Source organism: Heteronotia binoei, chromosome 19 (assembly GCF_032191835.1).
Source record: "Heteronotia binoei isolate CCM8104 ecotype False Entrance Well chromosome 19, APGP_CSIRO_Hbin_v1, whole genome shotgun sequence".
In the NCBI taxonomy this organism is placed as follows: Eukaryota; Metazoa; Chordata; class Lepidosauria; order Squamata; family Gekkonidae; genus Heteronotia; species Heteronotia binoei.
The window spans coordinates 1,547,284-1,566,556 of NC_083241.1; the positions used below are offsets into that span (position 1 = coordinate 1,547,284).

The following is a 19,273-nucleotide window of genomic DNA, read 5'->3' on the forward strand; positions in this document are numbered from 1 at the left end:
TTCCTGGCTCTGCCCCCCGCCATTAAGAAAGTGATCTGGTTGTTGCATTGGCCGGATGGTTGCACAGAATGCCTCTCTTGCCCCCCCCCTTCCAGCCTCTGCCCTGAGGACGCCCATCTCGATCGCAGGCTCTTACGCCACCCCCTTTGCCATGATGGGGCATCATGAGATGAACGGCTCCCTGGCCAGCCCCGGGGCCTACACGGGCCTTCACAGCATCCCCCCCCAGATGGCTGCTGCTGCCGCCGCCGCCTACGGCCGCTCTCCCATGGTGAGCTTTGGAGCTGTACGTAGACCTTTTAGCTCCTCTCTTGGGGGGTGGGGAGGACAAGGGAGGGGGTGGCTGGGGGCGGGGGAGCCTGACATGTGCTCGAGTGGGGGGGACACACTTGCCTTGGGACTCAAAATGCATTTATGTCCCACTTTTCTCTCCTCCATGGGGACCCAAGGTGGTTTAGCATCTTTCTCCTCTCCTCTGAGAGCCAGTTTGGTGTAGTGGTTAAGTGTGCGGACTCTTATCTGGGAGAACCGAGTTTGATTCCCCACTCCTCCACTTGCAGCTGCTGGAATGGCCTTGGGTCAGCCAGAGCTCTCTTACCTGGGAGAACTGGGTTTGATTCCCCACTCCTCCACTTGCAGTTGCTAGAATGGCCTTGGGTCAGCCAGAGCTCTGGCAGAGGTTGTCCGTGAAAGGGCAGCTGCTGTGGGAACTCTCTCAGCACCACTCACCTCACAGGGTGTCTGTTGTGGGGGAAGAAGTTAAAGGAGATTGTGAGCCGCTCTGAGTCTCTAATTCGGAGTCATCTTTGTGTTTGCCCTGGCTCTTCTCCAGGGTGGACGGTAGGCGGAACGCAAGTGGGGTGGGGGGGGAGAAGAGAGGTTCATGTGTTTGTGATTTGGCGCCCCTATTAGCCATGTGCAGCAGCCTTCCAATGGGGCAGAGGAGGTCTGGGACAGGCTTAAACTAGGTCAAGGCTTGTTGGGATGCAAAGAGTCTCCGAAAACTAAGAAAAGGCTCAAGAGCTGCACCGTTTCCCTCTGCTTGGAGACGGTTGGGTGGTAGAGAAGCAGGCACCAACACAGCCTTGTGGGGTTTCAGTTTACCCCTCTGCTTCATTTGGATTGGTTTTTTATCAAGCGCAGGTTGTATGGGGGCAGGGCTGCAGGTAGTATTGGGGCAGGGCTCTCTGCTTTGGGGGTTTTGTTTGAGACGGTGTCTTTGGAACGTCCTTGGTTTGCGCTCACCTCTGTTCTTTTGTCGCCTTCTTCCAGGTTGGCTTCGAGCCCCACCCTCCCATGAGAGCCCCTGTGCTGCCCACTACCCTGGCATCTATTCCTGGTGGAAAGCCGTAAGCCATCCTTTGACCTCCCCCCTCAAGTCCCCCTTTTGTAAACCTTCTGTGGGGTGGGGAGGGGGAGGCAGTTGGAGGGCGTGGAACTCCGCGAGGCATGGGCAGTAGAGATCGCCTTGTTAGGGGGAGGGTTGCCCGGAATCAACATAGGTCTCTAGGACAAGGTGCGGGTTTTTTTTCTAAGCAAGGAAGGTGGGGGTTGGCTGTTAGAGCCGCTGGGACTTCTCCTGGCCCAGCCTGCGGAGGGGAAACCGGCCACTTCTGGGCTGAAAGCGGGAAGCCGGGCGGTCAAGGGACCATAGGCAAGAGAGGACTGGTGGGACTTTCTGCGTGTGTCTTAGGCAGGAAAGAGTGAGGTGCATGGTTCTAAGGGAGTGGGGCTGGGTGTGTCCGAGAGAAAGGAAGGTGTGTGGTGGCTGTTTCTTGTGAATGCTGCTTCCTGCCTCAGAACTCCGTGGCACGTCGTGTGTGTGTGTAGGGGGGGGGGGGGCAAGTGTGCCTCTACTGGAGACCTGTTGCCATACACAACTGAGGTACATGGTGTAGACAGTGGAACAAAAAAGCAACCACGTACAAAATGTTAAATTACTCATATATGCATTTCAATAGCATAGACGTGAATAGATAATGGCTAAAGTGTGTGTGTTGTATGATTTTTTACAACCATAAACACAAATAATGATCAATTCAGGGGATACACAGTATTAGTACCAATACTCTCTCTAAGCACTGGAGTCTTGTGAGCAAAAATTCTACCTCGTGAGCTACTGGCTTTAAAGTTGTGAGTGAGCGATTTGGCTACTGCATCAGTTATTGTGCTCTGGGGCCATCCTTCCTGAGATAGGACAAAAATGCATGAGCTAGAGGCTAAAAACCCATGAGATAGCTCACAGTTCCGCTTACAGGGAACACTTATTAGTACCCAATACTGTAACAAATTGAGTTACAATGAATGACAAATCGTATCCAAAAGCAAAGGCAAATAAATTTCCTTAACTGCAGAGGGCCCGCCTGCGTTCAATAAACTTTCGCTCAGTCCTCCATCAGAGCAGAGAAAGTCCTGTAGGCGTTTTGTACATGGTTGTTTTGTGTTCCACTGAGACCTGTTGCCAGGCAAAGCAGGCAGCCGCAGCTGAGATGTTGCCAGGGCAGGCAGGCAGCTGCAATTCAGCAGGCCTTGGACTGAGCATGGGGTACAGGGCTCCCTGGCCTGTTTCCTCCACTCTGTAACGGTTTTCTCTGCCACCATCTCTCCCCCCCCCCACCGCCCTGTTCCAGGGCCTACTCATTTCACGTGAGCGCTGATGGCCAGATGCAGCCCGTCCCCTTCCCGCACGACGCCCTTGCTGGCCCCGGCATCCCCCGACATGCCCGCCAGATCAACACGCTGAGCCACGGGGAGGTGGTCTGCGCCGTCACCATCAGCAACCCGACCCGCCACGTCTACACGGGTGGGAAGGGATGCGTGAAGATCTGGGATATCAGCCAGCCGGGCAGCAAGAGCCCCGTCTCACAGCTGGACTGCTTGGTGAGAGCCTGCGTTTGTCACGTCTGTTTATGTGGCCCTCTTCTCTCCCCAGTTGGAACTCAAAGCCACTTTGAGCATTGTAAGGGGAGGGCAGCTTGAGAGTCTGTGACGATCCCAAGGTCACCCAGCGAGCTTTCATGGTAGAAGTGGAGATTCGAACTCAGGACACCCAGGGTTCTAGTCTCCCACCTGCCCACGTTGCCACACTGGCTCTCCAGTCCTTGGTTCTTTAGTGAGCATCTGCCCTTTGGGGTTTTCATTTATCATTACTTATTAATTTGATTTCTGTCCTGCCCTTCCCACGAGGGGGCTCAGGGTGGGTTACAGCACAGAAATTTCTATCAGTAAAGCGCTTTAAAACCAAAAAGTATCATTCAGCCCTGGCCCCTTCCTGGTGGAATGAGCTCCTTCTGGAGATGAGCTCTTTCACCAGGCTTTCAGTGGAAGCAGCGGACGTCACTTGTTACCAGCCTCCCCCTTCATTCCATCTCAGGGCTCTAAGATCTGCTGGACTTGGACAAGAGGCCACGTCTGTGGGACAGAACCTGCCGTTTTAGTCTCTGTTGCCACTCTGCAGTTTTAGGTTTTCTATATTTTAAATTGGTCTTTTACTGTTGATTGTTTTTATGCTGTAACCCGCTTTGAGCCTGTTCCACGGGAAGGGCGGGCTAAAAATGGAATAAAATTTTTAAAAAAATTCATTAAAATCCCCAGAATGATATCAAGATGGCATTCTTAAAGTACCGTCGCCTGGCTTTTTTCAGTTTGAAAAGATATGAGGTCTGTTCAGTGGGTTTCCAGGCAGTATGGGTCCCTTTTGGGGAGCAGGTCTCTTCTGACCTTTAACCGAAGCCTCCAGTTCGCCAGCTGCCTGTCGGGTCGTCCCAAGAGCTGTGATATTTGCCTCATCATTGGCTTGGCCGGGCATTCGGCTCACCTCCGTTTATTTCCTCCTGGCACTTTCACTGAGCCGTCCTTGCCAGTTTGGGTGGGTGGGAAACGGGGAGATTGGGTGGGTGGGTGGGTGGGAAAATGCGCATCCTCATGGATGGAGGATTGAGCTCTTGATTGCCTGGGTCCCAAGCAATGTTCCCTCTAAGCTGCAGAGTCTGGGGAGCCAAAATTCTACTTTGTGAGCTCCTGGCTTGAAAATTGTGAGCGACTGCATAAATTAGTGTGCTCTGGGGCCATTTTTCCTGAGCGAAAACAAAAATGTGTGAGCTGGCGCGCGCTAACTCAGCTTAGAGGGAACACTGGTCCCAAGGCTCTTGACCCTGGCAGCCGGGACCTTCAAAGAGGGTGGGGTGTTCCTGTTCACACCAGACCGGTCTCTGTGCCCCCCACTGCCATGTCCCTGCGTTCCCAGAACCCTTTTGGCTGCCGGGAACTTCCACTTTCCTTGTGAGGGGGGTGTGTGGATTGGAGAGCCTTACTGCAGGCAGCCTCATGACGTCTGTCCTCTCCCCATCCAGAACCGAGACAACTACATCCGCTCCTGCAAGCTCCTCCCCGACGGGCGCACGCTGATCGTGGGTGGGGAGGCCAGCACACTCACCATCTGGGACCTGGCCTCTCCCACCCCCCGGATCAAGGCCGAGCTGACCTCTTCCGCCCCTGCCTGCTACGCCCTGGCCATCAGCCCTGACGCCAAAGTCTGCTTCTCCTGCTGCAGCGATGGGAACATCGCCGTCTGGGATCTCCACAACCAGACCCTGGTCAGGTGAGCTCCCCCCGAGGTTGGGGGTGGGACGGAAAGAGGAGACCGGGTTGCTGGCTGTGGGATTGCAGAAGATGATGATATTGGATTTCTTTCCTGGCCTCCACTCTGAATCTCAGTGGCTCAGAGTGGTCACAATCTCCTCCCCCCGCCCCCACAACAGACACCCTGTGAAGTGGGTGGGGCTGAGAGAGCTCTGACAGAAGCTGCCCTTTCAAGGACTGCTCTGCGAGAGCTATGGCTGACCCAAGGCCATTCCAGCAGCTGCAAGTGGAGGAGTGGGGAATCAAGCCCAGTTCTCCCAGATGAGAGTTCGCGCACTTAACCACTACACCAAAGTGGCTACAGGTGTGCAGCTGTGTTGGTCTGAAGCAAACGCAGAGATTTTTGAAAAGCTTAAAAGAAATCATGCTTAAAACATTAGCACTCATGGGACTTAAAGGTGCTTTCTTGGTATCTTTCTCATGTGATCCAGGGAAAGGAAGCTCTTTCCTTCCTTCCCCAGGGGACCAGGAGGGGAAGGAGCCTCAGCCAATAGAAGGAAGAGAGGCTTGGCTGAGTCGTTCTGCTGTGCGATTGAGAGAGCCCGGCAAAGCAGTCTATCTCTCCCCTCCTTCCTCTCCAAGAGAGGAGCCTCAGCCAATGGAGAAAATGAGGCTTTGCTCTGTAGCTCCTGTGCAGTTGAACAAGCCTGGTAGAGCAAGCTGTGATGCAGAAGGAAGCAAGAGAGAGAGAGGAGGAAACAGATGACAGCCAGTTGCTCAGGGGGCTGATAGGAGCCCTCCGGGGGCCTGATTCATCCCCTGGGCCGCATGTTTGACACCCCTATGTGGGCACCCTGGGACATGTTGGAGGAGAGAATCCTTCAAAGATTGGACCCATCGGGCAAAAAGACCTGAGCTGCAGTTGAGACAGGCCCCACAGGAAGGTAGCAGTAAGGAGGGGTTGGCCCCCCCTTTCCTCTGGGAGGGGTCCCCCCCCTCCTCCAATTCCCCTTTGGTTGGTGCTGGGTTGCAAGAGACAGCAGAGGTCCCTCCACCCCAAACTCCCACTTGTACTTTCGCTTGCAGTCCTCAGCTCTGTACGTTTGGGTCGTCTGAAATGTGACTTCTCTCTCGTTCCCTGCAATTGAGCCCAAGCGAGAGAGAAAAGGGTCTTTCGGATCACGACAGGCGTCTCGAAGGGAGAGGAAAATAACCCTCTGTTCTGCTTCCAGGCAATTCCAAGGACACACCGACGGAGCCAGCTGCATCGACATTTCTCACGACGGCACCAAACTGTGGACGGGAGGCTTGGACAACACGGTGCGCTCCTGGGATCTCCGGGAAGGCCGGCAGCTGCAGCAGCACGACTTCACCTCCCAGGTAAGCCTCCGCGAGGCCTCCACGCTTTTGTCTCCCCTTGCTGGATTGAGGCCGTCCTGAATGAGCGCTTCGCAGCGGAACGGCTTTGGCTGGAACGCTGCTGCCATTTTGACCCAGAGTGAACTCCAGTTTCTCTGAGGATGCCAGGTCTCACAATGCCAAGACCGCAGCCTGGAATATCTACAGCACCCAATGGACTCCAGCCGCGAAAGCCTTTGACAGCATACTGCTGACACGCACTAGCGGGGGCCGCGGCTCCTTGCGATTCCCTGCGGAAGCCTCACGGAGAAATGCTGGCGCACGGAGGCATGGTGGTGGAGATGACCATCATCTGTCAGAGCCTCACCTGAAGCTGCTGGGCGCTCTCGCCAGGCACGACTGGATGTCCCGTGAGCAGCTCTGGAGAAGGGAATTGTGGGATCTTTTTGTGGCAGGGACAGAAGACCAAGGAAGGCGCATCTTGTCTCTCCCATCATGTCGATATCCTAGCTGGAAAACCTATTGCTGGAAGAAGCTGCAGGTCACCTGGTGCCCTCGAGTTCTGGAATGCCGTACCCTCTTTTTCACGGCACTGGCTTTGGCCAGGTGGTTCTGTGCCCAGTGCTGCAAGGACCCTGTGCTGGCAAAGAGTGTTGGGAGCACAGGGGTTGCTGTGGAAACCATGCTGGACGTCTGCCTCTGCCATGAGGGGCGTTTGCTAAGCCTGAGAAAAGTTGCATGCTGGGGAATCTGTCTCCCGGCATGGTTCTGACTGTGCTGGGGCCAGCCGACCCCCATCTTGAGTGTCATCCATGAAGTCAAACAAGGGCAGCTGTTGATGGCTCATGGCCGCAGCTGAGTGGGAGAGCACCTGCGTTCAGCCCCTGGCATCCCCTGCGGAAAGGCACCTGTGGCTCAGGGCCAGGGAAAGACTTCCTGCCATAGAAAAATGCCCTTTGCGTCTGCAGATCTGACTCGGCGCAAGAGAGTTTAATCCAGGGCTGTAAAACTCATTTGTTATGGGGGACGGATCTGATACTTTTCTCCCTTTCTCACAATACGAGAACCCGTGGACATTCAATGAAATTGCTGAGCAGTCGGGATAGAACAGATAAAAGGAAGTATTTCTTCACCCAAAGGGTGATTAACATGTGGAATTCACTGCCACAGGAGGTGGCAGAGGCTACAAGCATAGCCAGCTTCAAGAGGGGATTGGATAAAAAATATGGAGCAGAGGTCCATCAGAGGCTCTTAGCCACAGCTTATTGTTGGAACTCTGTCTGGGGCAGAGACGCTCTGTATTCTGGGTGCTTGGTGGGTGGGGACCTTCTAGCCCCTGATGGCACTTGGTTTTTGGCCCCTGTGTGACACAGAGTGTTGGGCTGAATGGGCCATTGGCATGCTCCAACATGGCTTCTCTTATGTTCTTATGTGACACAGAGTGTTGCACTGGAGGGGCCATTGACCTGATCCAACAGGGCTTCTCTTATGTTCTTATGTGACACAGAGTGTTGGACTGGAGGGGCCATTGGCCTGATCCAACATGGCTTCTCTTATGTTCTTATGTGACATGGAGTGTTGGACTGGAGGGGCCACTGGCCTGATCCAACATGGCTTCTCTTATGTGACACAGAGTGTTGGACTGGAGGGGCCATTGGCCTGTTCCAACAGGGCTTCTCTTACGTTCTTATGTGACAGTGTTGGACTGGAGGGGCCACTGGCCTGATCCAACATGGCTTCTCTTATGTGACATGGAGTGTTGGACTGGAGGGGCCATTGGTCTGCTCCAACATGGCTTCTCTTATGTTCTTATGTGACACGAGTGTTGGACTGGATGGACCACTGGCCTGATCCAACAGGGCTTCTCTTATGTTCTTATGTGACACAGAGTGTTGGGCTGGATGGGCCATTGGCCTGATCCAACATGGCTTCTTTTATGTTCTTATGTGACACAGAGTGTTGGACTGGATGAGCCTTTGGCCTGATCCAACATGGCTTCTCTTATGTGACACAGTGTTGGACTGGATGAGCCTTTGGCCTGATCCAACAGGGCTTCTCTTATGTTCTTATGTGACACAATAGGGAGTTGTCCAAAAAGACCGCCACAGCCACGTTTAACTTTAAAAGGGGTAAATACACTGAGATGAGGAGGCATGTGAGGAGGAAACTGAAAGGAAAGGTACATACGGTCAAAACCCTTGGGGAAGCTTGGACACTATTTAAAACTATAATCCTAGAAGCTCAGATAAAATACATACCACAAGTTAGGAAAGGCACAAACAGGCATAAGAAAAGGCCTGCGTGGTTAACAAACAAAGTAATGGAAGCTGTAAAAGGTAAAAAGGACTCCTTTAAGCGGCAGAAAACCAGTCCAAGTGAGATTAGTAAAAGGGAACACAGGCTGTGGCAAATCAAATGCAAGACTGTGATCAGGCAGGCAAAAAGGGACTATGAGGAGCATATTGCAAAAAACATAAAGACCAACAATAAAAATTTCTTCAAATATATTAGAAGTAGGAAACCAGCCAGGGAGGCAGTGGGGCCCTTGGATGACCATGGGGTAAAAGGATTACTGAAGGAGGATAGGGAAATGGCTGAGAAGCTGAATGAATTTTTTGCCTCCATCTTCACTGTGGAAGACGAGAACTTTTTGCCCGCCCCAGAACCACTAATTTTGGAAGGGGTGTTGAAAGACCTGAGTCAGATTGAGGTGACAAAAGAGGAGGTCCTACAACTGATAGACAAATTAAAAACTAATAAGTCACCGGGTCCGGATGGCATACATCCGAGAGTTCTGAAAGAACTCGAAGTTGAACTTGTGGATCTTCTAACAAAAATCTATAATCTTTCATTGAAATCTGCCTCCGTTCCTGTGGACTGGAAGGTAGCAAATGTCACCCCTATCTTTAAAAAGGGTTCCAGAGGAGATCCGGGAAATTACAGGCCAGTCAGTCTGACTTCAATACTGGGAAAGTTGGTAGAAACCATTATCAAAGACAGAATGAGTAGGCACATTGATGAACACGGGTTATTGAGGAAGACTCAGCATGGGTTCTGCAAGGGAAGATCTTGCCTCACTAACCTGTTACATTTCTTTGAGGGGGTGAACAAACATGTGGACAAAGGAGACCCGATAGATATTGTTTACCTTGACTTCCAGAAAGCTTTCGATAAAGTTCCTCATCAAAGGCTCCTTAGAAAGCTTGAGAGTCATGGAGTAAAAGGACAGGTCCTCTTGTGGATCAAAAACTGGCTGAGTAATAGGAAGCAGAGAGTGAGTATAAATGGGCAGTCTTCACAGTGGAGGACGGTAAGCAGTGGGGTGCCGCAGGGCTCGGTACTGGGTCCCATGCTCTTTAACTTATTCATAAATGATTTAGAGTTGGGAGTGAGCAGTGAAGTGGCCAAGTTTGTGGATGACACTAAATTGTTCAGGGTGGTGAGAACCAGAGAGGATTGTGAGGCACTCCAAAGGGATCTGTTGAGGCTGGGTGAGTGGGCGTCAACGTGGCAGATGTGGTTCAATGTGGCCAAGTGCAAAGTAATGCACATTGGGGCAAAGAATCCCAGCTACAAATACAAGTTGATGGGGTGTGAACTGGCAAAGACTGACCAAGAGAGAGATCTTGGGGTCGTGGTAGATAACTTACTAAAAATGTCAAGACAGTGTGCGTTTGCAATAAAAAAGGCCAACGCCATGCTGGGAATTATTAGGAAGGGAATTGAAAACAAATCAGCCAGTATCATAATGCCCCTGTATAAATCGATGGTGCAGTCTCATTTGGAGTACTGTGTGCAGTTCTGGTCGCCGCACCTCAAAAAGGATTTTATAGCATTGGAGAAAGTCCAGAAAAGGGCAACTTGAATGATTTAAGGGCTGGAGCACTTTCCCTATGAAGAAAGGTTGAAACGCTTGGGGCTCTTTAGCTTGGAGAAACGTCGACTGAAGGGTGACATGATAGAGGTTTACAAGATAATGCATGGGATGGAGAAAGTAGAGAAAGAAGTACTTTTCTCCCTTTCTCACAATACAAGAACTCATGGGCATTCGATGAAATTGCTGAGCAGACAGGTTAAAACGGATAAAAGGAAGTACTTCTTCACCCAAAGGGTGATTAACATGTGGAATTCATTGCCACAGGAGGTGGTAGCGGCCACAAGTATAGCAACCTTCAAGAGGGGTTTAGATAAAAATATGGAGCACAGGTCCATCAGTAGCTATTAGCCACAGTGTGTGTGTATATATAAAAAATTTTGCCACTGTGTGACACAGAGTGTTGGACTGGATGGGCCATTGGCCTGATTCAGCATGGCTTCTCTTGCGTTCTTATGTGACACAGAGTGTTGGACTGGAGGGGCCATTGGCCTGATCCAACACGGCTTCTCTTATGTTCTTCTGTGACACAGAGTGTTGGACTGAATGGGCCATTGGCCTGATCCAACAGGGCTTCTCTTATGTTCTTATGTGACACGGAGTGTTGGACTGGAGGGGCCATTGGCCTGATCCAACATGGCTTCTCTTATGTTCTTATGTGACACGTAGTGTTGGACTGGAGAGGCTATTGGCCTGATCCAACAGGGCTTCTCTTATGTTCTTATGTGACACAGAGTGTTGGACTGGAGGGGCTATTGGCCTGATCCAACAGGGCTTCTCTTATGTTCTTATGTGACACAGAGTGTTGGACTGGAGAGGCTATTGGCCTGATCCAACATGGCTTCTCTTATGTTCTTATGTGACACAGAGTGTTGGACTGGAGAGGCTATTGGCCTGATCCAACATGGCTTCTCTTATGTTCTTATGTGACACAGAGTGTTGGACTGGAGGGGCCACTGGCCTGATCCAACAGGGCTTCTCTTATGTTCTTATGTGACACAGAGTGTTGGACTGGAGGGGCAACTGGCCTGATCCAACAGGGCTTCCCTTATGTTCTTATGTGGCACAGAGTGTTGGACTGGAGGGGCCATTGGCCTGATCCAACAGGGCTTCTCTTATGTTCTTATGTGACACAGAGTGTTGGACTGGAGGGGCAACTGGCCTGATCCAACAGGGCTTCCCTTATGTTCTTATGTGGCACAGAGTGTTGGACTGGAGGGGCAACTGGCCTGATCCAACAGGGCTTCCCTTATGTTCTTATGTGACACAGAGTGTTGGACTGGAGGGGCAACTGGCCTGATCCAACAGGGCTTCCCTTATGTTCTTATGTGACACAGAGTGTTGGACTGGAGGGGCAACTGGCCTGATCCAACATGGCTTCTCTTATGTTCTTATGTGACACAGAGTGTTGGACTGGAGGGGCCACTGGCCTGATCCAACAGGGCTTCTCTTATGTTCTTATGTGACACAGAGTGTTGGACTGGAGGGGCCACTGGCCTGATCCAACAGGGCTTCTCTTATGTTCTTATGTGACACAGAGTGTTGGACTGGAGGGGCAACTGGCCTGATCCAACAGGGCTTCTCTTATGTTCTTATGTGACACAGAGTGTTGGACTGGAGGGGCAACTGGCCTGATCCAACAGGGCTTCCCTTATGTTCTTATGTGGCACAGAGTGTTGGACTGGAGGGGCCATTGGCCTGATCCAACAGGGCTTCTCTTATGTTCTTATGTGACACAGAGTGTTGGACTGGAGGGGCAACTGGCCTGATCCAACAGGGCTTCCCTTATGTTCTTATGTGGCACAGAGTGTTGGACTGGAGGGGCAACTGGCCTGATCCAACAGGGCTTCCTTTATGTTCTTATGTGACACAGAGTGTTGGACTGGAGGGGCAACTGGCCTGATCCAACAGGGCTTCCCTTATGTTCTTATGTGACACAGAGTGTTGGACTGGAGGGGCAACTGGCCTGATCCAACATGGCTTCTCTTATGTTCTTATGTGACACAGAGTGTTGGACTGGAGGGGCCACTGGCCTGATCCAACAGGGCTTCTCTTATGTTCTTATGTGACACAGAGTGTTGGACTGGAGGGGCAACTGGCCTGATCCAACAGGGCTTCTCTTATGTTCTTATGTGACACAGAGTGTTGGACTGGAGGGGCAACTGGCCTGATCCAACAGGGCTTCCCTTATGTTCTTATGTGGCACAGAGTGTTGGACTGGAGGGGCCATTGGCCTGATCCAACAGGGCTTCTCTTATGTTCTTATGTGACACAGAGTGTTGGACTGGAGAGGCTATTGGCCTGATCCAACATGGCTTCTCTTATGTTCTTATGTGACACAGAGTGTTGGACTGGAGGGGCAACTGGCCTGATCCAACATGGCTTCTCTTATGTTCTTATGTGACACAGAGTGTTGGACTGGAGAGGCTATTGGCCTGATCCAACATGGCTTCTCTTATGTTCTTATGTGACACAGAGTGTTGGACTGGAGGGGCTATTGGCCTGATCCAACAGGGCTTCTCTTATGTTCTTATGTGACACAGAGTGTTGGACTGGAGGGGCCATTGGCCTGATCCAACAGGGCTTCTCTTATGTTCTTATGTGACACAGAGTGTTGGACTGGAGGGGCCACTGGCCTGATCCAACAGGGCTTCTCTTATGTTCTTATGTGACACAGAGTGTTGGACTGGAGGGGCAACTGGCCTGATCCAACAGGGCTTCTCTTATGTTCTTATGTGACACAGAGTGTTGGACTGGAGGGGCAACTGGCCTGATCCAACAGGGCTTCCCTTATGTTCTTATGTGGCACAGAGTGTTGGACTGGAGGGGCCATTGGCCTGATCCAACAGGGCTTCTCTTATGTTCTTATGTGACACAGAGTGTTGGACTGGAGAGGCTATTGGCCTGATCCAACATGGCTTCTCTTATGTTCTTATGTGACACAGAGTGTTGGACTGGAGGGGCAACTGGCCTGATCCAACATGGCTTCTCTTATGTTCTTATGTGACACAGAGTGTTGGACTGGAGAGGCTATTGGCCTGATCCAACATGGCTTCTCTTATGTTCTTATGTGACACAGAGTGTTGGACTGGAGGGGCCATTGGCCTGATCCAACAGGGCTTCTCTTATGTTCTTATGTGACACAGAGTGTTGGACTGGAGGGGCCATTGGCCTGATCCAACAGGGCTTCTCTTATGTTCTTATGTGACACAGAGTGTTGGACTGGAGGGGCCACTGGCCTGATCCAACAGGGCTTCTCTTATGTTCTTATGTGACACAGAGTGTTGGACTGGAGGGGCCATTGGCCTGATCCAACATGGCTTCTCTTATGTTCTTATGACATAAATGAGATCGTGTTGGGTTGAGCCATGTCAGGCCAGGCCGTGTGTGTACCTATTTCAGATTAGGTAGCAAAGATATCAACTTTATAAAGTATAGTTTAGTTTAGTTTATTTATGATTTATATCCCGCCCTTCCCACCAAGTGGCTCAGACAAACACCCAAAAAACATACTTAAAACATTAGCACTTGTTGGCCTTAAAGGTGCTTTCTTTGTATCTCTTCCATAGGATCCAGGGAACTGGGCAAAGGAAGCTCTGGCTCTTTCCTTCCTTCCCCAGGGGAGGGGGGAGAGCCTCAGCCAATAGAAGGAAGAGAGGCTTGGCTCAGTAGCTCTGCTGTGCAATTGATGGAGCCTTGAAAAACAAGCTCTCCCTCCCCCCTTGCTCCCCACAGGAGGAGCCTTAGCCAATGGAGAAAATAGAGGTTTTGCTCTATAGCTCCTGTGCGATTGAGCATGCCTGGCAAAGCAAGCTGTGATGCAGAAGGAAGCAAGAGAGAGGGAGAAGAAGGCAGATGACAGCCAGTTGCTTGGGGGCCTGATAGGAGCCCTCCAGGGGCCTGATTCGGCCCTGGTCGCATGTTTGACACCGCTGGTTTAATCGGTTTCTGTAAGGCGTCAGGTTTCTTGGTGTGGAACTCCTTATTTGTTTGAAAGCCAGCCTCCTGTCCCATTCTTTTGTGCTCCTGAATGCTTTTCTTTTGTTCTTGTTCTGAAACACAGGGTGGGGGGAGCATTCCTGGCTGCGCTCTGGAGACCCCCCATTTCACTCTCTGCCATCTTCTGCCCGCAGATCTTCTCGCTGGGGTACTGCCCAACAGGGGAATGGCTTGCTGTGGGCATGGAGAGCAGCAACGTGGAAGTTCTTCACCACACCAAGCCTGACAAGTACCAGCTCCACCTTCACGAAAGCTGCGTCCTCTCCCTGAAGTTTGCATATTGTGGTGAGTAGACCTGAGTCCCAGGAAGACTCTGAGCTGGTTTTTTCTCAGTTGCTGTCATTTTGAGCCAGTTTGGTGTAGTGGTTAAGTGTGTGGACTCTTACCTGGGAGAACCGGGTTTGATTCCCCACTCTTCCACTTGCAGCTGCTGGAATGGCCTTGAGTCAGCCACAGCTCTTGCAGAGCTTGTCCTTGAAATTGCAGCTTTTGTCAGAGCTCTCTCAGCCCCACCCATCTCACAGGGTGTCTGTTGTGGGGGTGGAAGATAAAGGAGATTGTATGAGCCGCTCTGAGACTGATTCAGACAGAAGAGCGGGGTATAAATCTGCAATTCTTCTTCTTAAAAACTAGACCTTTCAGCTGCTCGGACATTATATGCGCAGATGTGGAAGCAAGATAAAATGCCAGAAAAGTGGGAATGGACTTTAAAAGTTATGCATTGGAGTGAAATGCTTACAAGAAACTTAAAAGAATATGATTTAGAGAAGTTTAAAAATGAGTGGGGAAAATTTCAGAAATATGCTGAAAAACTGGAATGTTAAAGGTTAATTGGTGATTTTTGACAATGATTAAGCTCTAAAGGAACGTTAAATGGACTATAGTAAAAAAGTGAGACTATTGGAATATATTTTTTTTCGTTCTTTTGATAATGACTAAAGGACTACTATGAAGATGGATTACAATCATAACCTGTGGTTTTTTCTTTTCTTTCCTTTTCTCTTTTTGCTTTATGATGTTTTCTTTTTTACGAAGATTCTTTAATAGACAAAATTGATTACCTTTTTTTTTTAGCAATTTAATTAAAATACACTGCCGGGGGTCACTAAAAGGGGAGGAGGGTGGAGAAAATGTAATGTATATGTATTAATTTTAATAACAGATGATAAGTGTTATTACAATATATTACAGTATAATAAATTGTTTTAAACAAAAGAAAACCAGACCTGGAGAACCCAGGCTAGCCAGTTCTCGGAAGCTAAATGGGGTCAGCCTCGGGTAGTATTTGGATGGGCTCCCTCCAAGGAATACCAGGGTCATGGTGTCAAGGCAGACAGTGGCAAAACCACCTTTGAAACATCTAGGGAGGGACGATGGCTCAGTGGTAGAGCATCTGCTTGGGAAGCAGAAGGTCCCAGGTTCAATCCCTGGCATCTCCAAAAAAGGGTCCAGGCAAATAGGTGTGAAAAACCTCAGCTTGAGACCCTGGAGAGCCTTGAATGGGGCTGTGGCTCAGTGGTAGAGCATCTGCTTGGGAAGCAGAAGGTCCCAGGTTCAATCCCTGGCATCTCCAAAAAAGGGTCCAGGCAAATAGGTGTGAAAAACCTCAGCTTGAGACCCTGGAGAGCCTTGAATGGGGCTGTGACTCAGTGGTAGAGCATCTGCTTGGGAAGCAGAAGGTCCCAGGTTCAGTCCCTGGCATCTCCAAAAAAGGGTCCAGGCAAATAGGTGTGAAAAACCTCAGCTTGAGACCCTGGAGAGCCATGAATGGAGCTGTGGCTCAGTGGTAGAGCATCTGCTTGGGAAGCAGAAGGTCCCAGGTTCAATCCCTGGCATCTCCAAAAAAGGGTCCAGGCAAATAGGTGTGAAAAACCTCAGCTTGAGACCCTGGAGAGCCGCTGCCAGTCTGAGAAGACAATACTGACTTTGATGGACCAAAGGTCTGATTCAGTATAAGGCAGCTTCATATGTTCATATGTTCATCTCTTGCCTTGAAAACCCTAGCTTCAAATAAGAGCCACGTAGAATAGACATCAGATGTTTGAGAGCTGCAAGACAGGAAGGAAGGAAGGAAGGAAATAGATGGGAGCAGTTGAAAGAAAGCAGCTTTAACTTCAGATTCATTTTCCAAGCTGCCGGCTGTCTCGGAGAAGGGATTCAAAGAGAGAAATGCCTTCTTGAATCTGGGCAGTGGGGCTTCGAGAACCACATCATATGTGTGAAAAAGCCACAGTTCAGCCACCCCTGCCCTACAGGGTTTGCTTAAGTTATCTGCGACTTGATGGCACACACGCGCACGGTCTCTGCCACTGTCCCAGTTCAGTAGCACTGGCGGCTGTCGCCTCGCTGGGCATCTGACTCTGCGCTTTGTCCTTGCAGGGAAGTGGTTTGTGAGCACCGGCAAAGACAACCTTCTCAACGCCTGGAGGACTCCTTACGGAGCAAGCATATTCCAGGTAAGCGCCTGACCTGAGCAAGGAGGTCTTGCAGGGAGTCTGGACTCTGCTGCCAGCCTGGACTCCCGGGAGGCTTTGAAGCTGCAGGAGGTGGCCTTGAAAGAAGCCCCTTCTCCCGCACGCTGCCTTGAGAAAGCACCCCACCCCCAGCCAAGGCAGCGATGGGGCGGTCTCCATCTGGGCATGGTGACAGAGTGGTCCCAGAAACCGTGCTTGCAAGCATGTGAAGAGCGCCTCGTTCTCAACAGCTTTGCACCTTCGGAACAAGCAGATCGTTTACCTGGCTTGAAACAGGAGAACAGAGGATGGGGGGAAATCTCTCCTGGGGTGGCAGACAGAGGAAGGACCCCCCCCCCCTTGCTAGCTTGGGGGTGAGGATAAGTGGGGTTCAGCACACCCGGCCGCTACCTCCTGGCCCTGCCTCTCCAAGTGAGCCCTGCAGCTGTTGGGAAGGAGGGCCGGGTCAACAGAAGGCTACAGTTGTGGGTGTATTACTTATCGGCTCTATCTGCGTATCTGGCACGTTGCAGAGTAAAGGTGGAACCTGTTATGCTTGCTGTAAGAAACGGAAAAGAAAAATTACCGGAAAGAAGTGTGACTTTTGAGCATTCCTTTTTTTCCTCCCTCCCCTTCCAGTCGAAAGAATCTTCCTCAGTCTTAAGCTGCGACATCTCGGCCGATGACAAATACATTGTCACGGGCTCGGGAGACAAGAAGGCCACCGTCTACGAGGTGATCTACTGACCTGGGGGGCTTCTGGGCAGCCATCACGCTCCGAGAGGGCTGGTGAGAAGGTGGATCTCTTCCAGTGGGGGCCGGCAGAACGAAAGGGGGGAAGAAGCGCACGCCTTCCCGGCCCGCGGCCTGTGGAGCTGCGTCACCTGCGCGTGGGTTTCCCGTCGTGATTTTGGAGTCGTTCTGTGGATTTTGGATCCCTTGGGAGCTGCAGAGATTTCCCTGAGGGTTCCTTACAAGATTATTTCTCCCCCCCCCCCCCCTCCTGCCCTGGATTTTCACTTATTTTGGTTCTCATGTCTGTGATCAAGAGACTGGCCCTCAGCGGAGATGCTTTGGTTTTTTTCTTTGTTCTCTCCATGAGACTTGTGGGAAATGTAAATAGCCGAAACGTTTAGTAGGGTGAGGGACACTGTCCGTCTGGTACCCTGGCTGTGTTTTTTTTCTTTGGTCTGCTGTAATTATATTCATTGGTGTTTTTTGAGGGGGAGGGTGGGGTGGCCCTCCTTTTCCTCCCTGACCACTCCCGCCTCCGAGCTTTGGCATGGTGACGCTCTCTGGATCTGTCCCCTGAGGAACTCTCTTGGCTGCTGTGCCCACGACCCGTCTCGCTCTGTTCTCCTGCGACGCAGCCGGGTTTGAGAGAGCAGCTGGATCTTTCCCCTGATTATGGCAGCTCAGACAGAACAGTTGCATTCTTCTGTGGTTCTGTTTTTTTAAAAAAAATTGGGACACTTTGTGATTTTGAAGCAAGCGAGTCCACGTCCCGCTGGCCCTCCGGCAACGTCCATCGCAACCTTCGGGCCGAAGACACCGATATGGAAGAGCTTTTTCCACAAAGCAAAATACCCTTTCGACAATTGCTCAGGGAACCAAGAAAACAAAATAATAGCAACTTGTGTGGGATTTTTTTTTTTTTACTTCAATGAAAGTAAAGTCATAGAAATGGTAACATTTAAGTGCAGGTTTTGGTTTTCCTTTTCTAAAACAAAACGTTTACTGACATCTGGTTTCTGTACGGTGGGGGCGTGTGTGTGTGGGAGGGTGCCGTTCAGTCAGGTTTTCTGTGGCTTTGGCAATCTCACTTTCGGCCTTTGGGCACAAACCGAAGTTGGGGGGAGGGAGTGGGGAGCCCGTCTTCTGGCCTTTTTGTAGTTAAAGGGGCAAATAAAATTTAAACACGGGAAAAATCTACGTATTTGTGTAGCAAAAAAGATCCTGCCCTGTAATGTAGCATATGGAAAGAGATTTTTATACCACATTTTTATGGATTATTTTTTAATTTTTTGCTTTTGATCTGGTTTTAAAAGACAAAACAATCTAACTACGGCTCGAAGGTGGAAAAACTGCCTGTTTTTATTAAAGGCTATGCTGGCGCATAAAGGAAGACGGAGTGCGGAATTTCATTTCTCAGGTTGGGGAGGGGGGGTCACCTTAGGTCTGGCTTGCTCTGGTGTGGGGCTGATACCGGTAGGTGTGTATGTTGGGGGCGGATGGAGGGGAATCTGTGCTGGGATCCCAGAACAGCCAAGAGTGAGTCACAGTTGAAAATACTGCTGCCTGCCCTGTGTTGCATCTGAGGAAAGCTTTTGTGTTTCCTGTTCTGGAAGTTTCCCAGTTTGAACCCCCGGTCCCCAAAAATGGTTAGAGGGAGAACTATAGGGCACAGTATCCCCAGCCTTTAAAGCTTGTAGTCACTTTTGGAATTCTGACGTCATGTGGAAGGCATAGCCACGAAATGGCCGTCAACAGGAAGCAGAGCCAACCGCAAAATGGCCGCCGCCACTTACCTTCACCCCCACAGTGAAGGTCCCTGTGTTGTAGTGGCAGCTGCTGCCAAAGCAGCAAATCAGAAGCCTTGCTGGTCGAAAGCCCCACTTGGCTCCTCACCCACTTTCTAAAAGCGTTTGATGGGTACTGTGACACCCGGAGGTAGCACCTTTGTTGTATGGGATTTACTGCCCCGTAGACTGTAGTGCTTGAAGGGGAAAATTCTTTTTGTTCCTCCCCTCTCCCCCAGTGATTCCAGTGGGAGGATTCAGGAGTCTTTGAATTGATCCAGTATTGCCGGGGGGGGGGGAGGGAACTTGGGGAGGGGGGATGTCGTCGTCCCCTTTCCTCCCAGCTACCAAAAAGCAGAATCGCTGCACTAGGTTCTGCTGGAGTCGCGGAACCTTTTGTTGGGTTTTGCTTGTATTCCAGTAGAGCCACCTGGACCGTTAGCTTGTCTCGGGCTGTATTTGTGTTTTCTTTCTTGCGTGTGGAGTGT

General features: G+C 50.8%; 1 protein-coding gene and 2 non-coding genes across 6 annotated transcripts in view; all 3 read left to right on the forward strand.

Moving 5' to 3' along the window:
* Positions 1 to 18,391, forward strand: part of TLE3 (TLE family member 3, transcriptional corepressor) — a 60,220-nt gene extending 41,829 nt beyond the window's left edge. For all 4 annotated transcript variants that reach the window (XM_060259878.1, XM_060259879.1, XM_060259880.1 and 1 more), the window contains exons 13-20: positions 96 to 286; positions 1,273 to 1,349; positions 2,631 to 2,880; positions 4,353 to 4,600; positions 5,814 to 5,961; positions 13,948 to 14,098; positions 16,193 to 16,269; positions 16,906 to 18,391. In XM_060259878.1, the coding sequence (XP_060115861.1) occupies positions 96 to 286; positions 1,273 to 1,349; positions 2,631 to 2,880; positions 4,353 to 4,600; positions 5,814 to 5,961; positions 13,948 to 14,098; positions 16,193 to 16,269; positions 16,906 to 17,013 (1,250 nt within the window). In that variant the 3' untranslated portion in view covers positions 17,014 to 18,391. The remainder of the gene's footprint in view (positions 1 to 95; positions 287 to 1,272; positions 1,350 to 2,630; positions 2,881 to 4,352; positions 4,601 to 5,813; positions 5,962 to 13,947; positions 14,099 to 16,192; positions 16,270 to 16,905) is intronic.
* TRNAP-GGG (transfer RNA proline (anticodon GGG)) lies at positions 15,315 to 15,386 on the forward strand. The gene has a single exon. It is a non-coding gene; the product is annotated as a tRNA-Pro (tRNA).
* Positions 15,583 to 15,654, forward strand: TRNAP-GGG (transfer RNA proline (anticodon GGG)). The gene has a single exon. It is a non-coding gene; the product is annotated as a tRNA-Pro (tRNA).
* Positions 18,392 to 19,273: the final 882 nt, after the last annotated feature.